Source organism: Paramisgurnus dabryanus, chromosome 3 (assembly GCF_030506205.2).
Source record: "Paramisgurnus dabryanus chromosome 3, PD_genome_1.1, whole genome shotgun sequence".
Classification (NCBI taxonomy): domain Eukaryota; kingdom Metazoa; phylum Chordata; class Actinopteri; order Cypriniformes; family Cobitidae; genus Paramisgurnus; species Paramisgurnus dabryanus.
The window spans coordinates 49855956-49877176 of NC_133339.1; the positions used below are offsets into that span (position 1 = coordinate 49855956).

General features: G+C 39.1%; 1 protein-coding gene across 2 annotated transcripts in view; it reads right to left on the bottom strand.

Annotated features, from left to right (window-relative positions):
• The window catches only part of cyth1a (cytohesin 1a), a 121963-nt gene that overhangs the window by 77061 nt on the left and 23681 nt on the right, over nt 1–21221 (bottom strand). For both annotated transcript variants that reach the window (XM_065275152.2, XM_065275153.2), the window contains exon 2: nt 4781–4863. In XM_065275152.2, coding sequence (XP_065131224.1) covers nt 4781–4863 — 83 coding nt within the window. The remainder of the gene's footprint in view (nt 1–4780; nt 4864–21221) is intronic.

Sequence of the window (21221 nt, forward strand, 5' to 3'; positions counted from 1 at the left end):
ATGCCTGATCCTCTTGTTTATATTTCTATTACTTCTGCACTTCTAATTCACTTCAGTAGAGAGGCAAACGTCTCAGACAGAAGATTTAGCTGGCAGTAACGCAACAAGAAGGCGTCTGTTTATGTGTGACGCTTAACCGAGCATTCTGTAGGAAAAAATACATGCATTCTGATGGAGATTTCTTGTAAATAATAATTTGACGTAATTTAAAATGTGATGTCACTGTAGTCACACTCAGCTCATGTGTGTTTATTTCTAAACAATCCCATCCTGTTCCTGTTGGATTGACTCATTTTGCTCTGAACAAATTCTGCTCATACTGACTCAATTATCAGCAGATACACTATACTACACTTAGTTAAATAATTTAAATGCAGCCAATAAAGCGATCTATCAGATCTTTATAAAGCTATCCAATAAAATGAACCTTTAAAATACTAAAATATTTCTTTAGATTATCTACTGTTGAGTCCTTTACATAAAGCTTAAAGATTGAAACACTTATTTTATCATAAATTGATCAAACCTGTGATACAGAAGCACTTGAATTAAACTGTAGTTCATAGGCTAATAAAGGTTAAACTGATGCTGTAATATTGGGTCTGCATCTGTGTGAAGCAGTCTGTTAAAATGAATAATGAGATTGTGTATAAGAAGTAGGGCTGGACCAGAATATTTGATTATTCAAATATTTGTTTGGTGGGTTGTCATTTGATTTTTAATTTTGAGGTTAGAATATACCTTTTTTCAACATTAATAGTGTTAATGCAGAGCCTCTGCCAAAGCAGGAAGTGCACTTTATGCTCCCGCTCTTTCGGTGGCAGCGTGGCGTTGAGAGACTAGTGTAGAAAACATTGTCAAGAAAACGATCGTGCTCATGATTGGCAAGAGGTTTGGCAGAGGTTCTCTATTAACTAGGGCTGCAACTATCGATTATTTTCATAAACGATTGATTGTGTAAAATATAAATATTTACTTAATTAGATGTTTTTACGTATTATAGCTCTATAAGGCACTAAATTAGGGTATTCAGGTGTAGAAGTGTACTTTTAAAAGTGCAAAAGCCACACACTACTACAGAGTTTTACTAATATAATATTTTTGATTTAGATATTTTAAGCCCTATTTTGAATAAAAAAAATTGTGCAGCTTTTAAATAGTAAAACATCTTTAAATGTCAAAATGTCAATTATAAAACGGGCAGTTTTGGTTCTTCATTCTGACTGGTTGAAACGCGTTCTAAGCCGTGATAAAATACCTTGGTAAACCCAGGGTTCAGACCGCATTACATAAGTATCACTGCGCCACTGTTGCTGCGTACTGATTTATGAAAATAAACATCACTGTCTTTAATCATATTTTTAATTTGTATACAATTGCACAATTATGGCGATATCCAGATACATGTCAATAAATATTGTTGAGTCATCTAATCAATAAAGAGAAAACGTTCGCTGAAGAGTTTTTACCTCAAAGTCATATTTCTGCTATCCACTGGGTGGCAATCTTACCCAACTTAAACACAGACGCATTCACTCAACACTAACACCACCGTGTTTTGATCAGGCTCTGAATCTGATCTCTTACAAAAGTTATTCACAAAAATGTAATTTTCGCCGCTTTTAGCTAAAAAATCTGACAGGTGATAATAGAACAAATGAAGATAGGATGAAACGTTTTTTTTTTTTTTTTTTTTTTGAAAGCGGATGGTCTGTTCTTTCATTTGATAGTTTATGTTTATTTAACTCTTTCCCCGCCATTGACGAGATATCTCGTCAATTAAGAGAAAACGCTTCCCCGCCAATGACGAGATTTTCCGTCTTTCCGCAATACCGCTATTATCCACCAGGTGGCGCCCTTCCGCAACTTTTTAAAACCGGAAGTATTGCCCTGTGGCAAGCTGCTGCATGTCCGTGTCTGTTTTAAAGATCGCTCTGAATGGATCTCTATGAAAAGTCCGTCATAAAAATGGAATTATCTCTGCTTTTTGCTCAAAATATGGTGTTTTTGCAAAAACCTACCCATATTCAAAAGCTGATTGCAAAAGAACCACTAAAGGTAGGATGAAACGTTTTTGTTTGAAAGCAGAGGGTCTGTTCTTTCATTTGGTATACTGTATGTTTATATATTTAAAGAAGAACATTTTCTGGAAGATATTAAACTTTGGTGAAAATCATGAAAAACGCTGGCGCTGGCTGGCAACTTTTTTTAAAAACGCTGGCGGTGAAAGAGTTAAAGAAGATAATTTTTCTGCAAGGCATTAACTAAAACTCAGTGACAACTTAAAAAAAAAACGCTGACGGGAAAAGAGTTAAGCATGCTTTCAAGCATATTTGATCATCGCTTCAACAGTTGCACAAAACCATAATGATATGGTGATATACATGCATTGTTACAGTAATAAAAACCTGGATTTCCCCCTTACTTTAAAACAGATGCTTGTGGTTCATTACTATTTTATGAAAACCCAACAACAATTAAACAAATACAAAGTCACTTATATCAAAGTCACTTATATCAAAGTCACATATATCAAAGTCACTTATATCAAAGTCACTTATATCGATTGCGATTTTGCTTCCGTGCTTTTAACCAAGCTGGTCGGCTGGTCAGAAGATTGCCTGAATAAACGTGCAGCTCGCGTATGAAGTAAATGTGAGCTTGTGCTGTATTAAGAGACAGCACCTGACTTTTTTGGAGCTGTTTACACGTGGTATTAAGATGTGTTTTCGTTGGTGGGATGACAAGTGGACAAGAGAGACACATCACGTGTACACCTGGTATTTAAATCCGTCTCTTTTGTCCACTGTTGACCGCTTCTGTTCTGATTACTTTGAGGTGGGGGTCTGTGAAGACTGTGGGCGAGTCTCTCTGCTGTCATTTAAACACGAGCGGGAGTAATGACGAGTTTATATGGACGCAAACTAATATTATGTGGGAGTCCACTGCTTGTGTTGTAAGTAAACATGCTGCACAGTGTTTTGTACGTGTATATGTTAGAGCTTTCTCTGATATTTCAGCGCAATTGAAGAAATAAGATCGTGCAACTTCCACACGCCCGTAAAATGAAACTACATGGAGATCAGTCGCTTTAGCTTTATCAATGAAAGGCTAAAAATAGAGCTGTACACCGTGTGTTCGCACCAGAAGTCAGAAAAGACGTAAAACATTGTGTTCAGTACCTCAGATTAGGGATGCAGCGATTAACCGGTTTCACTATTAACCGCGCTTAAAAATGTCACGGTTAAGTAACCGTAAAGCCTCCGCTACACTGCGTGTTTTTGTTACACGCACGCACACACAAACCCACGAACCACCAAGAGGCGCGTGCGGCATGCGGCATGCAACATGCTCGTTAGCGCACTGTATGACAAAGCTCTGCGTTCAAAAGAATATGTGCGCGTGACACGTCTCTTGGTTGTTTGTGCATCTGGTGTGTGTGTGCGTGCGTGCGTGCACGGGTGTGTGAAAGAGCCACACTCCAATCGGTCTGTGCAGCATTTAAAACCTCCTCCTCGCGGATCAAATCCGGGCGGGGCTCCTGGTGGTCTGACTGCATTTAATAACGTTGAATTATTTTAACGTGTTAATGATTTATGAATTAATAGCATGAGTTAACACGTTAATGCTGCCAGTCCAAAATGACTCGCAGAACCCAGTCCAGGATGACCCTGTGTTATTATTCGTTTTGAGAGGCTCAATACTTCAAACAAATCAAAATAATATTCATTTATTCAGTCCAAATATAAAATTACATTTATTCAAAAGATCATTAAAATGAATAGCCTACAGGTTTCAAAAGGCACCTATACTGTTTAAGTCAAAGCCTGCTAGGTTATTATTCTTATTATTTGTCCAAGAATTACAGAATAAATACACAAACTGAAAATACAAAAGAATTTAGCAATTGTTCAAAAATTTATTAATGTGATTTTTTTACATTAATGTTGTAAAATAAATAGTCCATAATAACCGTACAACCGGGATTATTTATCAGACTATAACCGTACCATCAAAATCTATAATCGTTGCATCCCTACCTCAGATTAGATAAATGGGCGGAGGGAAGGCAGTCGCGTGTGGCTGTTCGAACACATTCAACCACATGTGCGTTTACACTACAACAGCAATTCGATCGAAAAGGTCTTCGACTACCTCTGAATGTGGTTGAAAGTGGTCGAAAGTGGACGAGCTCAAAACATTTAACCTTTTACACCTGGCATTAATGCGTCCACTTGTGATCCGATCGACGAAAACGCATGTTAATGCAAAGTGTAAACAGCCTCTTTGAATCTTGCGCGCAGCTGCATTGTGTGAATAAACGTGAATGACTTTGAGCAAGCAGCTCGCGCTGTATGAAGAAACAGCACCTGACGCGTGCTGCATGTTGGCCGATTATGGTGCGGGAGCATGTGACGTCATATACCAACTAATCGTTGACAAAATGTCATAATGGATTTTTATCGATTAGTTGTTGCAGCTCTACTATTATATTTATTATAAACTAATAATGTTGTCAATATAGACGCTGGAAGGAGTTTACATGTGGATATACCCAATTAGTGAAAACACTTTTCTAAAACTAAATTGAAATAATTTTAATCTGAATTGATGTGTCATGTGTGCGTTGTGTGACTGTACTTTGAATGACCTTTTAAATATGTGTTTTCTTGATAGGCAAATAAATATTCAACGGGAAAGCAGAAGAAAAGCAGATATATGAAGGGAGAAAGAAAATACAGCTGGAATAAGATGGAATGAAGATACGCCATATCTTAACCTGAATGTCATCCAGTAGCTCTTGCTTTCGACGCCGGATGTTTTCAAGCTCTTTCTGTTCCTCAGGAGTGAGGTCTTCGGGTACTGAAAAAAAAACACAAAAATTAATTAATCTTCCTTTGACCTGCTCTGAATAATACTGGAATCTGAAAAAAAAGAAAAGATCAATAAACTAAATCAACACTCAGTTTACATAATAATTCATCAACATTTTAATGTAACAAAAAAAAAAATCACGCTCTCTCTCTACTAGCCAGACATCTCACAAAAGTTGAGTCACCATATGACAGATAGATCTCATAGCATCCTCCAGTAGCCATGGTAACCTCTTACTTTATAAACCCCATTTGTGAGAGGGCTGCAATTCAATGACTCCATTTAACATGGTCAAAATTCAAAGCCATCAATCCATTAAAGATATTTCCACACACCCACAGGGTCAATCGCGAATAAGACTTCTCTCGATCATTTGAGATAAGACTTTGATATGTTAAACAGATTTCTCCCTAGTCCAACCCAATCATTCATTGAAACTCAACGGCAATAAATGCTTTTAATGGTTATTTTACACACAACCTTATAGGAACACACCGATATTTTGGGATTTTAGCTTATTCATTGTATCCCACAGAGATAGATAAGTCCATACATACCTTTTTCATCTCTGTGTGTCCTGTAACTCTGTCTGTCATATGAGACACAGCCATCTTTTAACAGTATACATACTGGGAACTATATTCTTAGAAGACAAACCACTACTACTTGGTAGGAGTGATTCACAGTGTTGTTTTTTGCAGCCTTTTTAGTTTTAGTCTTAGTCATTTGGACGAAAATGCTTTCAGTTAGTCACATTTTAGTCACTTATAAAATTGTTAGTTTTAGTCATGTTTTAGTTGATGAAAACGCAAAAGATTTTAGTCAAGTTTAAGTCAATTTTAGTAAAAAAGGTATTTTTAACAAATTAATTTAGGTTAAAAAATGTGGTGTATTTAATACTATTAAAATGTGCATTAGGTTGTCCCTGAGGTCTTGCCGTTGTTTTAGTCAGTGTGCCTTCTGCGCATGTCATAAAAAACGTTGAGCCTGAAATACTCTCATGTTGAGTTTGTGTGTTACGCTGAGACCTCACTTATAAAGTTGAGAAACGCGTGCCTTGCCTTATTTAAATACACCACAAAAAGTATTGGAAATGGGCTTAGGTTTGAGTAGTAGATAGATGTAAAACCTTCCGAATGTCGAGTAAAATTGAATGTATATGATATGTTAACAGCGTGACTTGTTAGTTACCTTTAAAAAATATTAGCGTGATGAGCCTTCAGGTGCCGCTTGAGGTTGGTGGTATTCTTCCCACCTAATTTGTGGCCACATTTACTGTCGTCTCCCAATATGCATTCCGTTTTTCTTTCTGAAAGTTTGTCAATAAATCATATCGTCGTTTCCGTTTATTGGCGTGTGTTGTTGTTGTCTTTGAAATCTGGTGCGCGACGCGTGCACAGCAGCTGGGTGGTGGGCGTAAGTGAGACTGTGTTGACCCAAAACAAGGATAGGAAGCGGCAGCATTGCTGATACTTTTTAGCTAAAAACAGACAGATTTCACGCAAAATATGCAGAAATGTTATGCATTATGAACGTCAGACTTATAATCGTTTTCGTTCCGTCTCATCTCGTCAACGGAAACTCGAAAGCGTCCAGTAGGCCTGGGGCGGTAACCGGATTACCACCATACCACGGTCACGGTAACCGGATTACCGCCATACCGCGGTCATGTAACCCATGCCGCGGGTCTGAGCTCCTCACGTCATAACCGCAAAAAAAAAAAACACACTTGAAACATTGGTCTGCACTTGTGTGTATATGTGGAGATGTTATACACGCAGCTTGTTAACAACCGCAACTTGTTAACTGAACATTAACTGATATGATTTTAATATAAAATTGTCATTGAGTAGAAATACAGGTGACGTTGTTAAAGTGTTACTTTTGTCACTTGTTAAAGTAATACAAACATTTTATCTAATTTGAACGTGCAAACAACCGCAACAGATCAACAACAGAATCAGGTTTCATACATTATCAAATTTTCACGCAACATAAAGAGCATGCGATTAGTCTGAGGATTAATATCCAAAGAGGTTAGATTGTCTCTTTTTTTCATCTAGCATACAACAGTGGCCATTTCTAAAGCAGGACACATTTCAAAAAGTTTTGCTTTTGCGTCTTCTTTCTCTGTTTGTGGACAAAGACAGATGTTTAGGTGAGGGTCGAGGACAGAAGCGTTCTGTCCGAGCACGTGCAACAGAAGCGGACTGCCCAGGCGCGCGCGAGACAGACGCGGACAGCCCGGGCGCGCGAGACAGACGGACCGCGTTATCTTGCGCACACACGCGTCTCAGTGCAGCTTCCCAGCTATACTCAAGCACGGACACATATGCAGTACAAGTGATTTTTCATACAAATGGTTATTTTACCAGACCATCAGGGCAGCAATAATTCGCGTAATTTACAGGCTATTCATAAATTAAGGATAGAAAAGTGGCGAAATGTCTGTAGGACGTGTGGACACGCACAATGCGTTAACATTTTTTTTTAACTGATAATATTAATTGTTCAAGTTGTTGAATGTTGAAATTGAAGAAATGTGGAAGGAAATTATATTTACTTTACATGTTCCTTAAGTAATTTGCACATGTTTTGTATTGAAGATAAATAAATCATGTTATTTAACTCGTTGTCTTGCCAATAAACCGCAAAACCGCGGGAATTTGCTGATTACCGACCGCGGTAAAAAAAAATACAAACCGGCCCACCCCTAGCGTCCAGTCATGTTTTCGTCACCTTAGAGAAATTTTTAGCTAGTAATAGTCGCGTTAGCGTCATAAAAAATAGGTGCGTCAACAAAATCATTTCGTTATCATCATCGTTGACGAAAACAACACTGGTGATTAGCACAACTTTGACCGAACTCTCTGCTCCTCACCAGGGGGCTTCTTGGGTGCTGCAAGCAAATCACAGTAGTAGTGCTTCGCCTTCTGAGAATATAGATCCCTGTATGTATACTGTTAAAAGATGGCTGTGTCTCATATGACAGTGTTATTTGTACACGCTGCGACTATACAAATCACAACATAAAAATAGGAAAATGTTTGCGTTATTTTGTGAATTGTTTGGAACAGTATGCTAGATGGAGCCATTTACTTCCAGTCTTTGTGCTAAGCTAAGCTAGCGGTGGGTGCGTCAGACAGAGTTACAGGATGCACGGAGATGAAAAAGGTATATAGACTAAGAGTGTCACGATTTCGATTTTAATTTCGAAATCGATCGAAAGTAAGTCACAACCTTGAACTTTAAATAAAAAAATGGAATCATCGATGCTGCCACACCCCTATGTCACGTCCGGTCGGCTTGCCAAGCTTTTGTAGTGTAAACGCACACATGTGGTTGAATGTGTTCAAACAGCAACAGGAGACCGCCTATTTAAATAAAATAAAAAAACATCTCGAGATTCAAGTCATTTAAATGTGAGAAAAAAAGTCATTATTTAACGAGAAAAAAGTTAGAATAAATATAATTTCGAGAATAAAGTCTAGGGATCGACTGATATGGATTTTTTAGTGCCGATGCTGATACTGATTATTTTTCCTCACCCTTAGCCGATGACCGATACAGGCTGCCGATTTTCTTGAGCCGATATTTGGACCCGATACTGCTTTTGCTCACTCAATTTACATCATAAAAATGACACAACGATGCCAAATGTTACAAGTCTCAATTTAAAAAAGTAACATTTATTGAACTTAAAAAACTATATTTAACAAAAAGTAAAAACAGGTGAGGGTGCTATGGAACCATGAACTGCACTCTCCACAATGACGAGGACCTATCAGCAAAGGATATTAATTTCTAGCACTTTACTACTACAAATATATAGAGAGATGAGAAATTAAATCTCGCTTTGTATAGCTATGATCAGCTGTTAGGTCGAGCTTTCAATGTTGTCATGGAAAGGTTAGTTGTTTTTAGTCATATGACCTGCAATCACTCGCGGCTTCCAGCACTCTGTCTGTAAATAATGCCGAAAAAAATCTGCGACCACAGCAGCCACATATCGGCCGATACACATAAAACTCGCAAATATCAGCCCATTATAATCAAGTCATTATTCAACGAGAATAAATTCGTTATTCAACGAGAATAAAGTCGTTATTTAACGAGATAGGGCTGGACAACAATTCAATATGGATATATGTCGCGGTATATATTTTTCCAATAACGGTGATATGGCTTCTAAACACATTTCCGATATTTCGATATACAACGGCGTCCTGTGGCCGTTTACATGTCAAGTCTAAAAACATGTGTTTAACGCAAGTCTCAGCTTCCAACAGTGACACCATATAGGGAGGGAGAACGAGAGATGTAATGCAACGCAAACTGAACTACGGATGAGAAAAATCAGGTTCACGTGTTAAAAAAGGGGGAAAGAAACGTGCAATAGATAAAAGTAGCCTATGTAGGCAGCTATTGGTCTCGTTATGAGTATACAGTCAGCTCCATAAATATTGGGACAGAGGCACATTTTGTGTTATTTTAGCTGTTTACCAAAATGTATTCCAGTTACAGTCATATTATGTTGTGAAGGGGTTTTTCTTTATCATGGAGAGGATAATGTGATCATCCGCCACTGTTATACTATATAGACGTAGAAGATTTTTATGTTGCTGAGCTCACCAGTGTGTTGTTTTTTTTAATCAGGATGTACCAAAGTGTTGATCTGGCCACTCTTAATGTTCCTGCTATCCCTCTGATGGTGTTTTTGAAACCTAAATATGGTCTGTATCACTTGCATGGAGATGTCCCTGAATCGGATGATTTGGGTTCACAGCCACAGCTTCAAATGCAACTGCCACACTTAAAATCCAGACCTTAACATCTGTCATTCATGAGAAAATTATTTAATAAATAGACAATAACTGTCCATAAAACAGCTTGTAAGCCAACGGTCCCATTACTTATGACCCCTTTGAAAAGGGGGAGCTACATATTAAACGGCTGTAATTCCTAAATCCTTCAGCCAATTTTGATGTGAATACCCTCAAAATAAAGCTGAGAGTGTGCACTTAAAGCCAATAGTCATAATATGAATGTTACTGGAATACATTTTGGTAAACATCTAAAATAACACAAAATGTGCCTCTGTCCCAATATTTATGGAGCTGACTGTATGTATATGATAGTATGCTAGTAAGTTATCTTAATATATGATTATGTAGCTTGCTATGCAATTACAAATAGAGCTTTGATATAAATGTTTCTGTCCAACTATCTTATGTACATTAAACAGCCTACTACCATTCAAAAGTTTTAGGGTCACTTTCACTTAGGCTATTTAATAATATTTTTCCACATATTACTGTAATAGTTAATTGATCAAAATTATGGAACTATGAAAGTGAATACTGTGACTGAAGAATTTGTTATCAAAATGATTCATTAGTTTGAGACCCCTGCATTACAGCATTTATCACTGACTGACATTCAGATTAACCTTATTAATATATTAAAGGTAAGCCCTAATGTCTGATTATTTGACAGTGAGTTTACATTTCATTTTGTAATGAAGGCTAAATACAAATAAAAAATGAACATCAATTTATTTATACCATTTTTATTTTTGTAAATATTATAGTTTTACAGGAGGAGGCTTCATAGACTTGGTATATTCAGTTGTTTAGAAGTTTGTATGTACAGACATTCATTTTGGGCATTCTTTGCAGTTTATCCCAAGGCTTTTTTTAACATTCATACTGTTATCGGATTTATACCGTATCGACCGAAAATTAGAAGTATACCGGCGATAACAATTTTGGCCATATCGTCCAGCACTATAACGAGAACAAAGTTGTAATATTTTGAATGTCATATTTTTACATTAACGTGTTTGGAGTGATGTGAACAAGCAGATCTGCAAAGCAGATAACAAAATTACATAACCGTCTTTATAATAATACACTATGCTTTGTGAATTAACCATTGAGATGTTTGCTGAATTTCTAATCTGCTAATATTTTATCAATAAAAACATTCTGTGTAGGCTACAGGCAAGCAGAAGATCCCAGAATATAACACAAACTGCTAAAGGGCATGTTCGTTTCCTTCAATTAAAACGTACATTTCTGGGCTTATCTCCTTGACCGTAAATGCTTATTCATAACATATTATAGTGTGTAGTGAATTTAGTATATATTTCTTGTTAAATATATAGACTTTATTCTTGATAAATAACGACTTTATTCTCGTTTAGATCTCTTAAGAATCTATGTTTTTGTAATCATTAAACATTTGTGCATTTTAGCTAACAAGAAAATACTTTGACTGTGGTCAAAAGAAAATAAACCCAGATACTGTTGTGCTTTAAGTTCACAAAAATCTGTAATAAATTTTTTATGGCAAATGCCGATATTAAGAAAGCTGAATGGCCGATATGATGCCGATATAGCAAATGTTATCACAGTAAATAAAAAAAAAAATTAGTTATTAGGGCTGTGCGATTGTCACGCGCATCTCGTCATTAAAGATTTACTTGATTAGTAGTAAATCACCATCACCTGCTTTTTAGATGGAGCGGCATTTACTACATAGAGCCGTAGTTCACTGACAAGCGCGGAAATATCACATTCGCAATCATGGAAGAATCATCTGCGATTATGAATGCAAGATTGCCTAGCTTTTAAACACAAATATTTTTAATAAAAAATATTTTATTTTCACCATGGTGCGTACGCCCGGTCCCTTTCTTTGCCCCAGTTAATTGAGTACTCATTTTTTAGACCTATGGATTAATCGAAATGAAAAAAATGACTTAAATGCACATCCCTATCTAATATGACCAGTCGCTTGCGCCATCATCACCAGGGTGTTGTTGATAAGCATGCGATTGCAGGTGAGACCGAAACAGTACACATTGCCTTCTGTGTTTAAATGTTAACAAAGAGAGTGGCATAGAATATAAAAAGGAAGTAACCCATTGTTCTAAGCTGTTATTGTATGTTGGTATATGTGGTATAATAACGTTGATTTTGGCAGAGGTAAAAAAAAACGGCTTAGGTTTTTATTTTTGTAAAGAATCCTGTTGTGACCAAAGTGTTAGGTGTTTGTAACTCAATAAATTATTTTCTTTTCTTTGAATTTGACAGAAGCCTTTTTGTCCCAGTAAACACACACACAACCAAAACATACCGAAACCGTGACCCTAAAACCGTGACACACACCAAACGATGAGTAAATTGAATGTTGCACCCCAGTGGGATTCAACTCGAAAATGAAGTGCATTCATGTCTAAAGCAAAACCCAAATCATTGAGTGCGTTTACATGCACAGTCTTACGCCGATTATGCTTAATAAACTGTTAACACGTGGGGTCATGTAAACGCGTAAAACTGTTTTCTTTAATCGGGGAAAGCTCATAAACGGCGTGAGCAAAAACCGATCGGCACAGGTAGTTTTTTGCTCATTACTCCGATTTCGCGTGGCATGTAAACACCTTAACCCGCTTTCTCACGGTTTTGTCCATGTGCGCATGTCTCAGCGTATGAAAGATAAACGTCACACGCGGAAGTAAGCGCAAAGCACCGCATAAAAGTCTCCGCTCGACTAAAGCAGTTGGCAGAGAAACTGTGAAAATAGAAGCTCATGTTACATTTACAGGTTCTAATCTGCACACACGAGAAGAGATACAACAGTACAGCTTAAGACAGATATGCCGTTGGCTTTTTGATCGACTATTAGGTACTATAGGCGGTGACGTCACTGCCTGCGAGAAACCTGATAATTCTCAGAGTCCCATGTAAACGCAGTTGTCTGCATAGCCGGTTTTTGATTGGCATGTAAACGCATGAAAACAGTTTTCTATAATAAGCAGATTTTTGATAGTTATCCGCTTATTCTGTGCATGTAAACGCACTCAATAAGAACTTTTACCAGAACATGAAAAACGTTTTCAGGAGAAACGCAGAAATAGCATTTAATGGTTGATATATATATATATATATATATATATATATATTCCCGAAAATATATATATATATATATTCGAATCTCAAACCTGAAAAACGAATGTCAACCCACGGAACGAATATTCGAACAGTGTGATAGTAACATCATGTTTAAAAGTAAGTCATGATTGGTGTCTGTCAAGACACAGTGGAGACTATTTTCTTTGTTTTACTAACGTGGCATTCATGTACACAATAGCATATCTAATGCTGCATTTACACCAACCGCCGTAGAGGCATGAAGCGCGAGTGGTTTCAATGTTAAGTCAATGTGCAGGCGCGTTGACGCGCGTCAGGAGGTCCCACGGCGCGGAGCGGAAGACGCGTTTCCGCCTCATTCGCGCGTGAAGCTCGCACGAAAGGCGCGAATTGAGCGTTCTGCGCGGCAGGCGCGAATGGTGCTTTTGTGCATTTTGCGGATCACGCGAATTTGTGGCTGACGCCCGAGTTGAAAACTTTAAACTTTGGCAGAATTTAGCGCCGCGTTAACCAATCAGGAGCCTGCTCACTCACTCAAGCAGTCACTCGAAGCTATATGACACAAGTTGTTATTTCTATAGAGGAGACAGGAATAAAAAGGACCTCGCTTGGAAGAGTGTCAGTAAGGACTTTGGGCAACCTGGTAAGTTGTAATACACACTTCACTTTTGAGTCACGTGATGTTTATCTACCCGCGCCGTTTATATTCCCCCTATAGTAAGGTTACCCAATACAAACTGGTAACTCTCTTGATAAATACACAAGTAACATCAGTCATCTTGCAAACAGACACTCGCACAGCAGTTGCCCCTCCCACAAGAAGCGGATTTTGCTTCGGACGCGCATCAAATGCTTGTTTTTTCCGCGCGTCTACTCCGCTCTACACGTGCGAATGCATCCAAATTGCTCAAGCGGCAAACCACGCGCGGTAGACGCGATTTTGACGCCCAAAACGCGTTTGGTGTAAACTCAGCATAAGTGGTGTTCCGATTAATGGGAGTGGCTTGCAGAGCTGTGCATTGTGGAAGTTGTAGTTTTTCATACAAATGTGTCATCTTCTGTCTTTTCTAGATGAAATAGGAACAAAATTCTAAATTTTGACTACAAATATGACCCACTTTCAATAAAGATTAATGTTTCTATCAATGAAATGGCCCTTTAAGTTATTTATATCGTTTATGACACCGGTGAGTTCAAAATAAAATGGACACAATGAAATAACAAACACTTAATTTTTTCAACTTTGGCTTAATTTAGCACTTACGCTCGCTTGTACAGTTTATCCTTAGCCGCTATATTCTACTTCTTATATTTAGGGCCCGAGCACCGAGGAGCAGGCCAGAATGGCCTGCATCGAAAGGTGCGAAGCCCTATTGTTTTTGCTCGGATTTATTATTTTTTAGGGCCCGAGCACCGAGGAGCAGGCCAGAATGGCCTGCACCGAAAGGTGCGAAGCCCTATTGTTTTTGCTCGGATTTATTATTATTTTTATTAGGGCCCGAGCACCGAGGAGCAGGCCAGAATGGCCTGCACCGAATGGTGCGAAGCCCTATTGTTTTTGCTCGGATTATTAGGGCCCGAGCACCGAGGAGCAGGCCAGAATGGCCTGCACCGTAGGTGCGAAGCCCTATTGTTTTTGCTCGGATTATTAGGGCCCGAGCACCGAGGAGCAGGCCAGAATGGCCTGCACCGTAGGTGCGAAGCCCTATTGTTTTTGCTCGGATTATTAGGGCTCGAGCACCGAGGAGCAGGCCAGAATGGCCTGCACCGAAAGGTGCGAAGCCCTATTGGTTTTGTTAGAATTTATTATTTTTTTTATTTTTATTTTTTTTAACACTTTTGGACTTTTTGGGGGCCTTAACATACTCGAAAACTCTTGAAAATTGGCACAGACGTCAGAGTCGTCCGTCATCGCAGAAATCCAAAGGCTGGAACACGGGCGTGGCACGGGGGCTCTGTAGCGCCCCCTGTAATGCAAAAAAAAACATTGATGCACAGATCGGGCAAAAATTCACGCACATGTACGAGAATTGGTACGCTTATAGATCTCATCGACCCGACCAACTTTCGCCCTCTAACATTTAAGCTCCGCCCAACAGGAAGTCGGCTATTTTGGATTGTTTAAAAAATGCATGCAGTGAACTTTTATATACTCCTCCCAGGGATTCATGGGATTGACACCAAACGTGGTGAACATGATGTCGAGACATTGGACTTAGGCCTGTCGCGATAAACGATAAAGCGATTAATCGCACGGTAAATAAAATGAGCTCGATCATTTTTTTAGGCCGCGATAATTCACATTTGCATGCTTGTTTGTTTTCCTTGTCTCTATCTCTCTACCAAAGAGACTGGATGACCGCTCCGTGCAACGAGTGACAAGGAGTGAACCCTCGTCAGTCATTTGTCAGTCGCATGATCTGTGTGGGGAGGGGGGACTCCTGGCGTAGCCTATCACAGTAGGAGTACTGAGGAGGATGAGCGCCGCGTGAGAAGTGTAGCAGGAGAAAACACTAGTTAAGACGAGAGTTGGAGAAAAAGATGGATTTACTAGAGGCTGTTTACACTTGTCATTAACATGCGTTTTTATCGATCGGATCACAATGTTTTACGTCTTTTCTGACACAAGGTGAACAGTGCTATTTTTAGCCTTTCATTGATAAACTAAAGCGGGTGATCTCCGCAGTTTCATTTTGCAACCGTGTGAAAGTTGCGCGATCTTATTTCATCAATTGCGCTGAAAATTCAGAGAAAGCTCTAACATATACATGTAGAAAATACTGTGCAGCATGTTTACTTGCTAAACAAGCAGTGGACATAATATTAGTTTGCGTCCATATAAACTCATAATTACTCCCGCTGGCGTTCAAATGACAGCGGAGAGACTCGCCCACTGTCTCGACAGACCACCCCTCACAGTATTCAGCACAGAAGCGGTCGAAAGTGGACAAAAGACACGGATTTAAATACCAGGTGTAAACGTGATAGGTCTCTCTCGTCCACTTGTGATCTGATCAAAAACACATCTTAATACCAAGTGTAAACAGCCAAGTTTCAAAACCAAACGCTACAGCTGCAGTGTGGGAGTACTTTGGATTTAAACCTAATGACCGAGGTGAACCACTAAACCTGAACGAGCCGTTATGTCGCATTTGTGGTAAAAACGTAGCACTTAAAAGTGGCAACACGACAAACATGCATATGCACCTCAAACGCAATCATCCTGTTATTTTGTTCATTTCTTGTGGATATTTAAAATGTCTTCCAGTTCCAGTATTACTTATTGTTTAGAAATAAAAGTTTATAGATCTTTGAAAAGGTGTATCTGCATTATTATAATGGTCCCGGAGCATCAATTTTATCGCCTATCGCGATAAATTCTGAGGCAATTTATCGCCTAGCAAAATTTGTTATCGTGACAGGCCTAATTGGACTTGCTAAATTGCGAAGGGATTTTTGATATCTCGAACGGTTCTGCCATGGCGAGGCGACAAATTTATGGCGACATCAGAGAAACAGGAAGTGTCTAATATCAAAGGCAAAAAATTTCTTATTGTGATGACACGCGGTGTGTTTGTTCGTCTGAAGATTCCGATCGCATCGATGTGCCTATTGTGACTCCCGGGTATAGCGCCACCACCAGGCGCCAGGAAGTCTGTCAGTCACAAAGGTGGATTTTTTTTGACTGTTCCATGCGATGTTCTTTTAAATACTCCTCCTACAATGTTTATGCGATTGACACCAAAAGTGGTCAACATGATGCCAAGACATTGTAGATGATAAATTGCAAAGGGATTTTTGATATCTCGAACGCTGTTCCCATGGTAACCTGTCAAACTTTACTTTCATTTTAAAGGCATATTTAAGCCTTACAGTTCCATGCGATGCTCTTTTAGATACTCCTTCTAGGATTTTCATGCGATTGACTCCAGATGTTGTCAACATGATGATGAGACATTGTAGATGATAAATTGCGAAGGGATTTTTGATATCTCAAACGTTGTTCCCATGGCAACGCGTCAAACTTTACTTTCATTTTAGAGGCATATTTAAGCCTTTTAGTTGACGCCGATGTTCTTTTAAATACTCCTTCTAGAATATTCATGCGATTGACTCCAGAAGTGGTCTACATGATGCCGAGACATTGTAGATGATAAATTGCGAAGGGATTTTTGATATGTCAAACGCTGTTCCCATGGCAACGCGTCAAACTTTTTACTTTCATTTTAAAGGCTTATTTTAGCCTGACAGTCGCATGCAATGTTCTTTTAAATACTCCTTCTAGGGAAATAATGCGATTCACACCAGAAGTTGTCAACATGATGCTGAGACATTGTAGATGATAAATTGCGAAGGGATTTTTGATATCTCGAACGCTGTTCCCATGGCAACCTGTCAAACTTTACTTTTATTTTAAAGGCTTATTTAAACCTTACATCTGCATGCAGTAAACTTTTTAAATACTCCTCCTGAGGAAATAATGTGATTCACACCAGAAGTTGTCAACATGATGCTGAGACATTGTAGATGATAAATTGCGAAGGGATTTTTGATATCTCAAACGCTGTTCCCAAGGCAACGCGTCAGATTTTACTTTCATTTTAAAGGCATATTTAAGCCTTTCAGTTGACGCCGATTAGGCCTGTCACGATAACAAATTTTGCTAGGCGATAAATTGCCTCGGAATTTATCGCGATAGGCGATAACATTGATGCTCCGGGACCATTATAATAATGCAGATACACCTTTTCAAAGATCTATAAACTTTTATTTCTAAACAATAAGTAATACTGGAACTGGAAGACATTTTAAATATCCACAAGAAATGAACAAAATAACAGGATGATTGCGTTTTAGGTGCATATGCATGTTTGTCGTGTTGCCACTTTTGCTACGTTATTACCACAAATGCGACATAACGGCTCGGTCAGGTTTAGTGGTTCGTTCAGGTTTAGTGGTTCACCTCGGTCATTAGGTTTAAATCCAAAGTACTCCCACACTGCAGCTGTAGCGTTTGGTTTTGAAACTTGGCTGTTTACACTTGGTATCAAGATGTGTTTTTGATCAGATCACAAGTGGACGAGAGAGACATATCACATTTACACCTGGTATTTAAATCCGTCTCTTTTGTCCACTTTCGACCGCTTCTGTGCTGAATACTGTGAGGGGACGGTCCGTGAGACGGCGGGCGAGTCTCTCCGCTGTCATTTGAACGCCAGCGGGAGTAATTATGAGTTTATATGGACGCAAACTAATATTATGTCGGAGTCCGCTGCTTGTTTAGCAAGTATACATGCTGCACAGTATTTTGTACGTTTATATGTTAGAGCTTTCTCTGAATTTTCAGCGCAATTGATGAAATAAGATCGCGCAACTTTCACACGCTTGCAAAATGAAACTGCGGAGATCACCCGCTTTAGTTTATCAATGAAAGGCTAAAATAGCACTGTTCACCTTGTGTCAGAAAAGTCAGAAAAGACGTAAAACATTGTGATCCGATCGATAAAAACGCATGTTAATGACAAGTGTAAACAGCCTCTAGTAAATCCATCTTTTTCTCCAACTCTCGTCTTAACTAGTGTTTTCTCCTGCTACACTTCTCACGCGGCTCTCATCCTCCTCAGTACTCCTACTGTGATAGGCTACGCCAGGAGTCCCCCCTCCCCACACAGATCATGCGACTGACAAATGACTGACGAGGGTTCACTCCTTGTCACTCGTTGCACGGAGCGGTCATCCAGTCTCTTTGGTAGAGAGAGAGAGAGACAAGGAAAACAAAAAAGCATGCAAATGTGAATTATCGCGGCCTAAAAAAATGATCGAGCTCATTTTATTTACCGTGCGATTAATCGATTTATCGTTTATCGCGACAGGCCTAACGCCGATGTTCTTTTAAATACTCCTTCTAGAATATTCATGAGATTGACACCAAAAGTGGTCAACATGATGCCGAGACATTGTAGATGATAAATTGCGAAGGGATTTTTGATATCTCGAACGCTGTTCCCATGGCAATGCCCCAAACTTTACTTTCATTTTAAAGGCTTATTTAAGCCTTTCAGTTGACGCCGATGTTCTTTTAAATACTCCTTCTAGAATAATCATGCGATTGATGCAAGAAGTGGTCAACATGATGCCGAGACATAGTAGATTATAAATTGCGAAGGGATTTTTGATATCTCGAACGCTGTTCCCATGGCAACGCCCCAAACTTTACATTTATTTCAGGCATATTTAGGACTCTTGGCGTGCTTAGATTAACCTAAAAGTCGGCACACACATCAGAGTTGTCGGCTGTTAAGTGTGCACAAACAGGTCACACATAGGCGTGTCTCTTAAGTGGCTCACTAGTGCCCCCGTTTGTCTAAAATGTGGGGTTTCTTTTACCTACAGTCCTCAAATGGGTCAGTAACAACATTAAATAGCCCACTGATATTTACCCACTTGATGCCCTTGCCCACCGTGCATCGTTTTCTCGGACGCACCGTGTAGCGGTAAAAAAACGTGCGAGGGCCCGCCATTGCTGCTTGCAGCTATATTTATTTTTATTTTTATTTTTTTAATTTTTTTTTTTAACACTTTTGGACTTTTTGGGGGCCTTAACATACTCGAAAACTCTTGAAATTTGGCACAGATGTCAGAGTCGTCCGTCATCGCAGAAATCCAAAGGCTGGAACACGGGCGTGGCACGGGGGCTCTATAGCGCCCCCTGTAATGCAAAAAAAAACATTGATGCACAGATCGGGCAAAAATTTACGCACATGTACGAGAGTTGGTACGCATATAGATCTCATCGACCCGAACAACTTTCGCCCTCTAACATTTAAGCTCCGCCCAACAGGAAGTCGGCTATTTTGGATTGTTTAAAAAATGCATTCGTTGAACTTTTAAATACTCCTCCTAGTGGATTCATGGGATTGACACCAAACGTGGTGATCATGATGTCGAGACATTGTACTTGCTAAATTGCGAAGGGATTTTTGATATCTCAAACGGTTCTGCCATGGTGAAGCGACAAAGTTGTGGCGAAATCAGAGAAACAGGAAGTGTCTAATATCTAAGGTAAAAAATGTCTTATTGTAATGCCATGCGGGGCGTTTGTTCGTCTGAAGATTCCGATCGCATCAATGTGCCTATTGTGACTCCCGGGTATAGCGCCACCACCAGGCGCCAGGAAGTGTGTCAGTCATGAACTTTTAAATACTTCTCCTAGGGAATTCATACGATTGACACCAAACGTGGTGAACATGATGCTGAGACATTGGACTTGCTAAATTGCGAAGGGATTTTTGATATCTCGAACGATGTTGCCATGGCGAGGCGACAAATCTAAGGCGAATTCAGATTAACAGGAAGTGTTTAATATCTAAAGCAAAAAATGTCTTATTGGGATGAAACGCAGTGTGTATGTTCGGCCAAAGATTCCGATCGCATCGATGTGCCTATTTTGAGTCTCGAGTATAACGCCACCAACAGGCACCAGGAAGTGTGGCAGTCACAAAAGGTGGATTTCTTGACAGTTGCATGTGGTGAACTTTTAAATACTCCTCCTAGGATTTTCTTGCGATTGACACCAAAAGTGGTCAACATGATGCTGAGACATTGTAGATGATAAATTGCGATGGGATTTTTTATATCTCGAACGCTGTTCCCATGGCAACGTGTCAAACTTTACTTTCATTTTTAAGGCATATTTAAGCCTTTCAGTTGACGCCGATGTTCCTTTAAATACTCCTTCTAGGATATTCATGCGATTGACACCAAAAGGGGTCTACATGATGCCGAGACATTGTAGATGATAAATTGTGAAGGGATTTTTGATATCTCGAACGCTGTTCCCATGGCAACGTGTCAAACTTTACTTTCATTTTAAAGGCATATTTAAGCCTTACAGTTGCATGCAGTGAACTTTTATATACTCCTTCTAGAATAATCATGCAATTGACACCAAAAGTGGTCAACATAAAGCCGAGATATTGTAGATGATAAATTGTGAATGGGATTTTTGATATCTTAAACGCTGTTCCCATGGCAACGCGTCAAAGTTTACTTTCATTTTAAAGGCATATTTAAGCCTTTCAGTTGACGCCGATGTTCCTTTAAATACTCCTTCTAGGATATTCATGCGATTAACACCAGAAGTGGTCAACATGATGCTGAGACATTGTAGATGATAAATTGCGAAGGGATTTTTGATATCTCGAACGTTGTTCCCATGGCAACGCCACAAACTTTCCTTTTATTTCAGGCATATTTAAGGCTCTTGGCGTGAGTAGATTAACCTTAAAGTTGGCACACACATCAGAGTTGTCAGCTGTTAAGTGTGCACAAAAAGGTCAGATATAGGCGTGTCTCTTAAGTGGCTCACTAGCGCCCCTGTTTGTCTAAAATGTGGTGTTTCTTTTACCTACA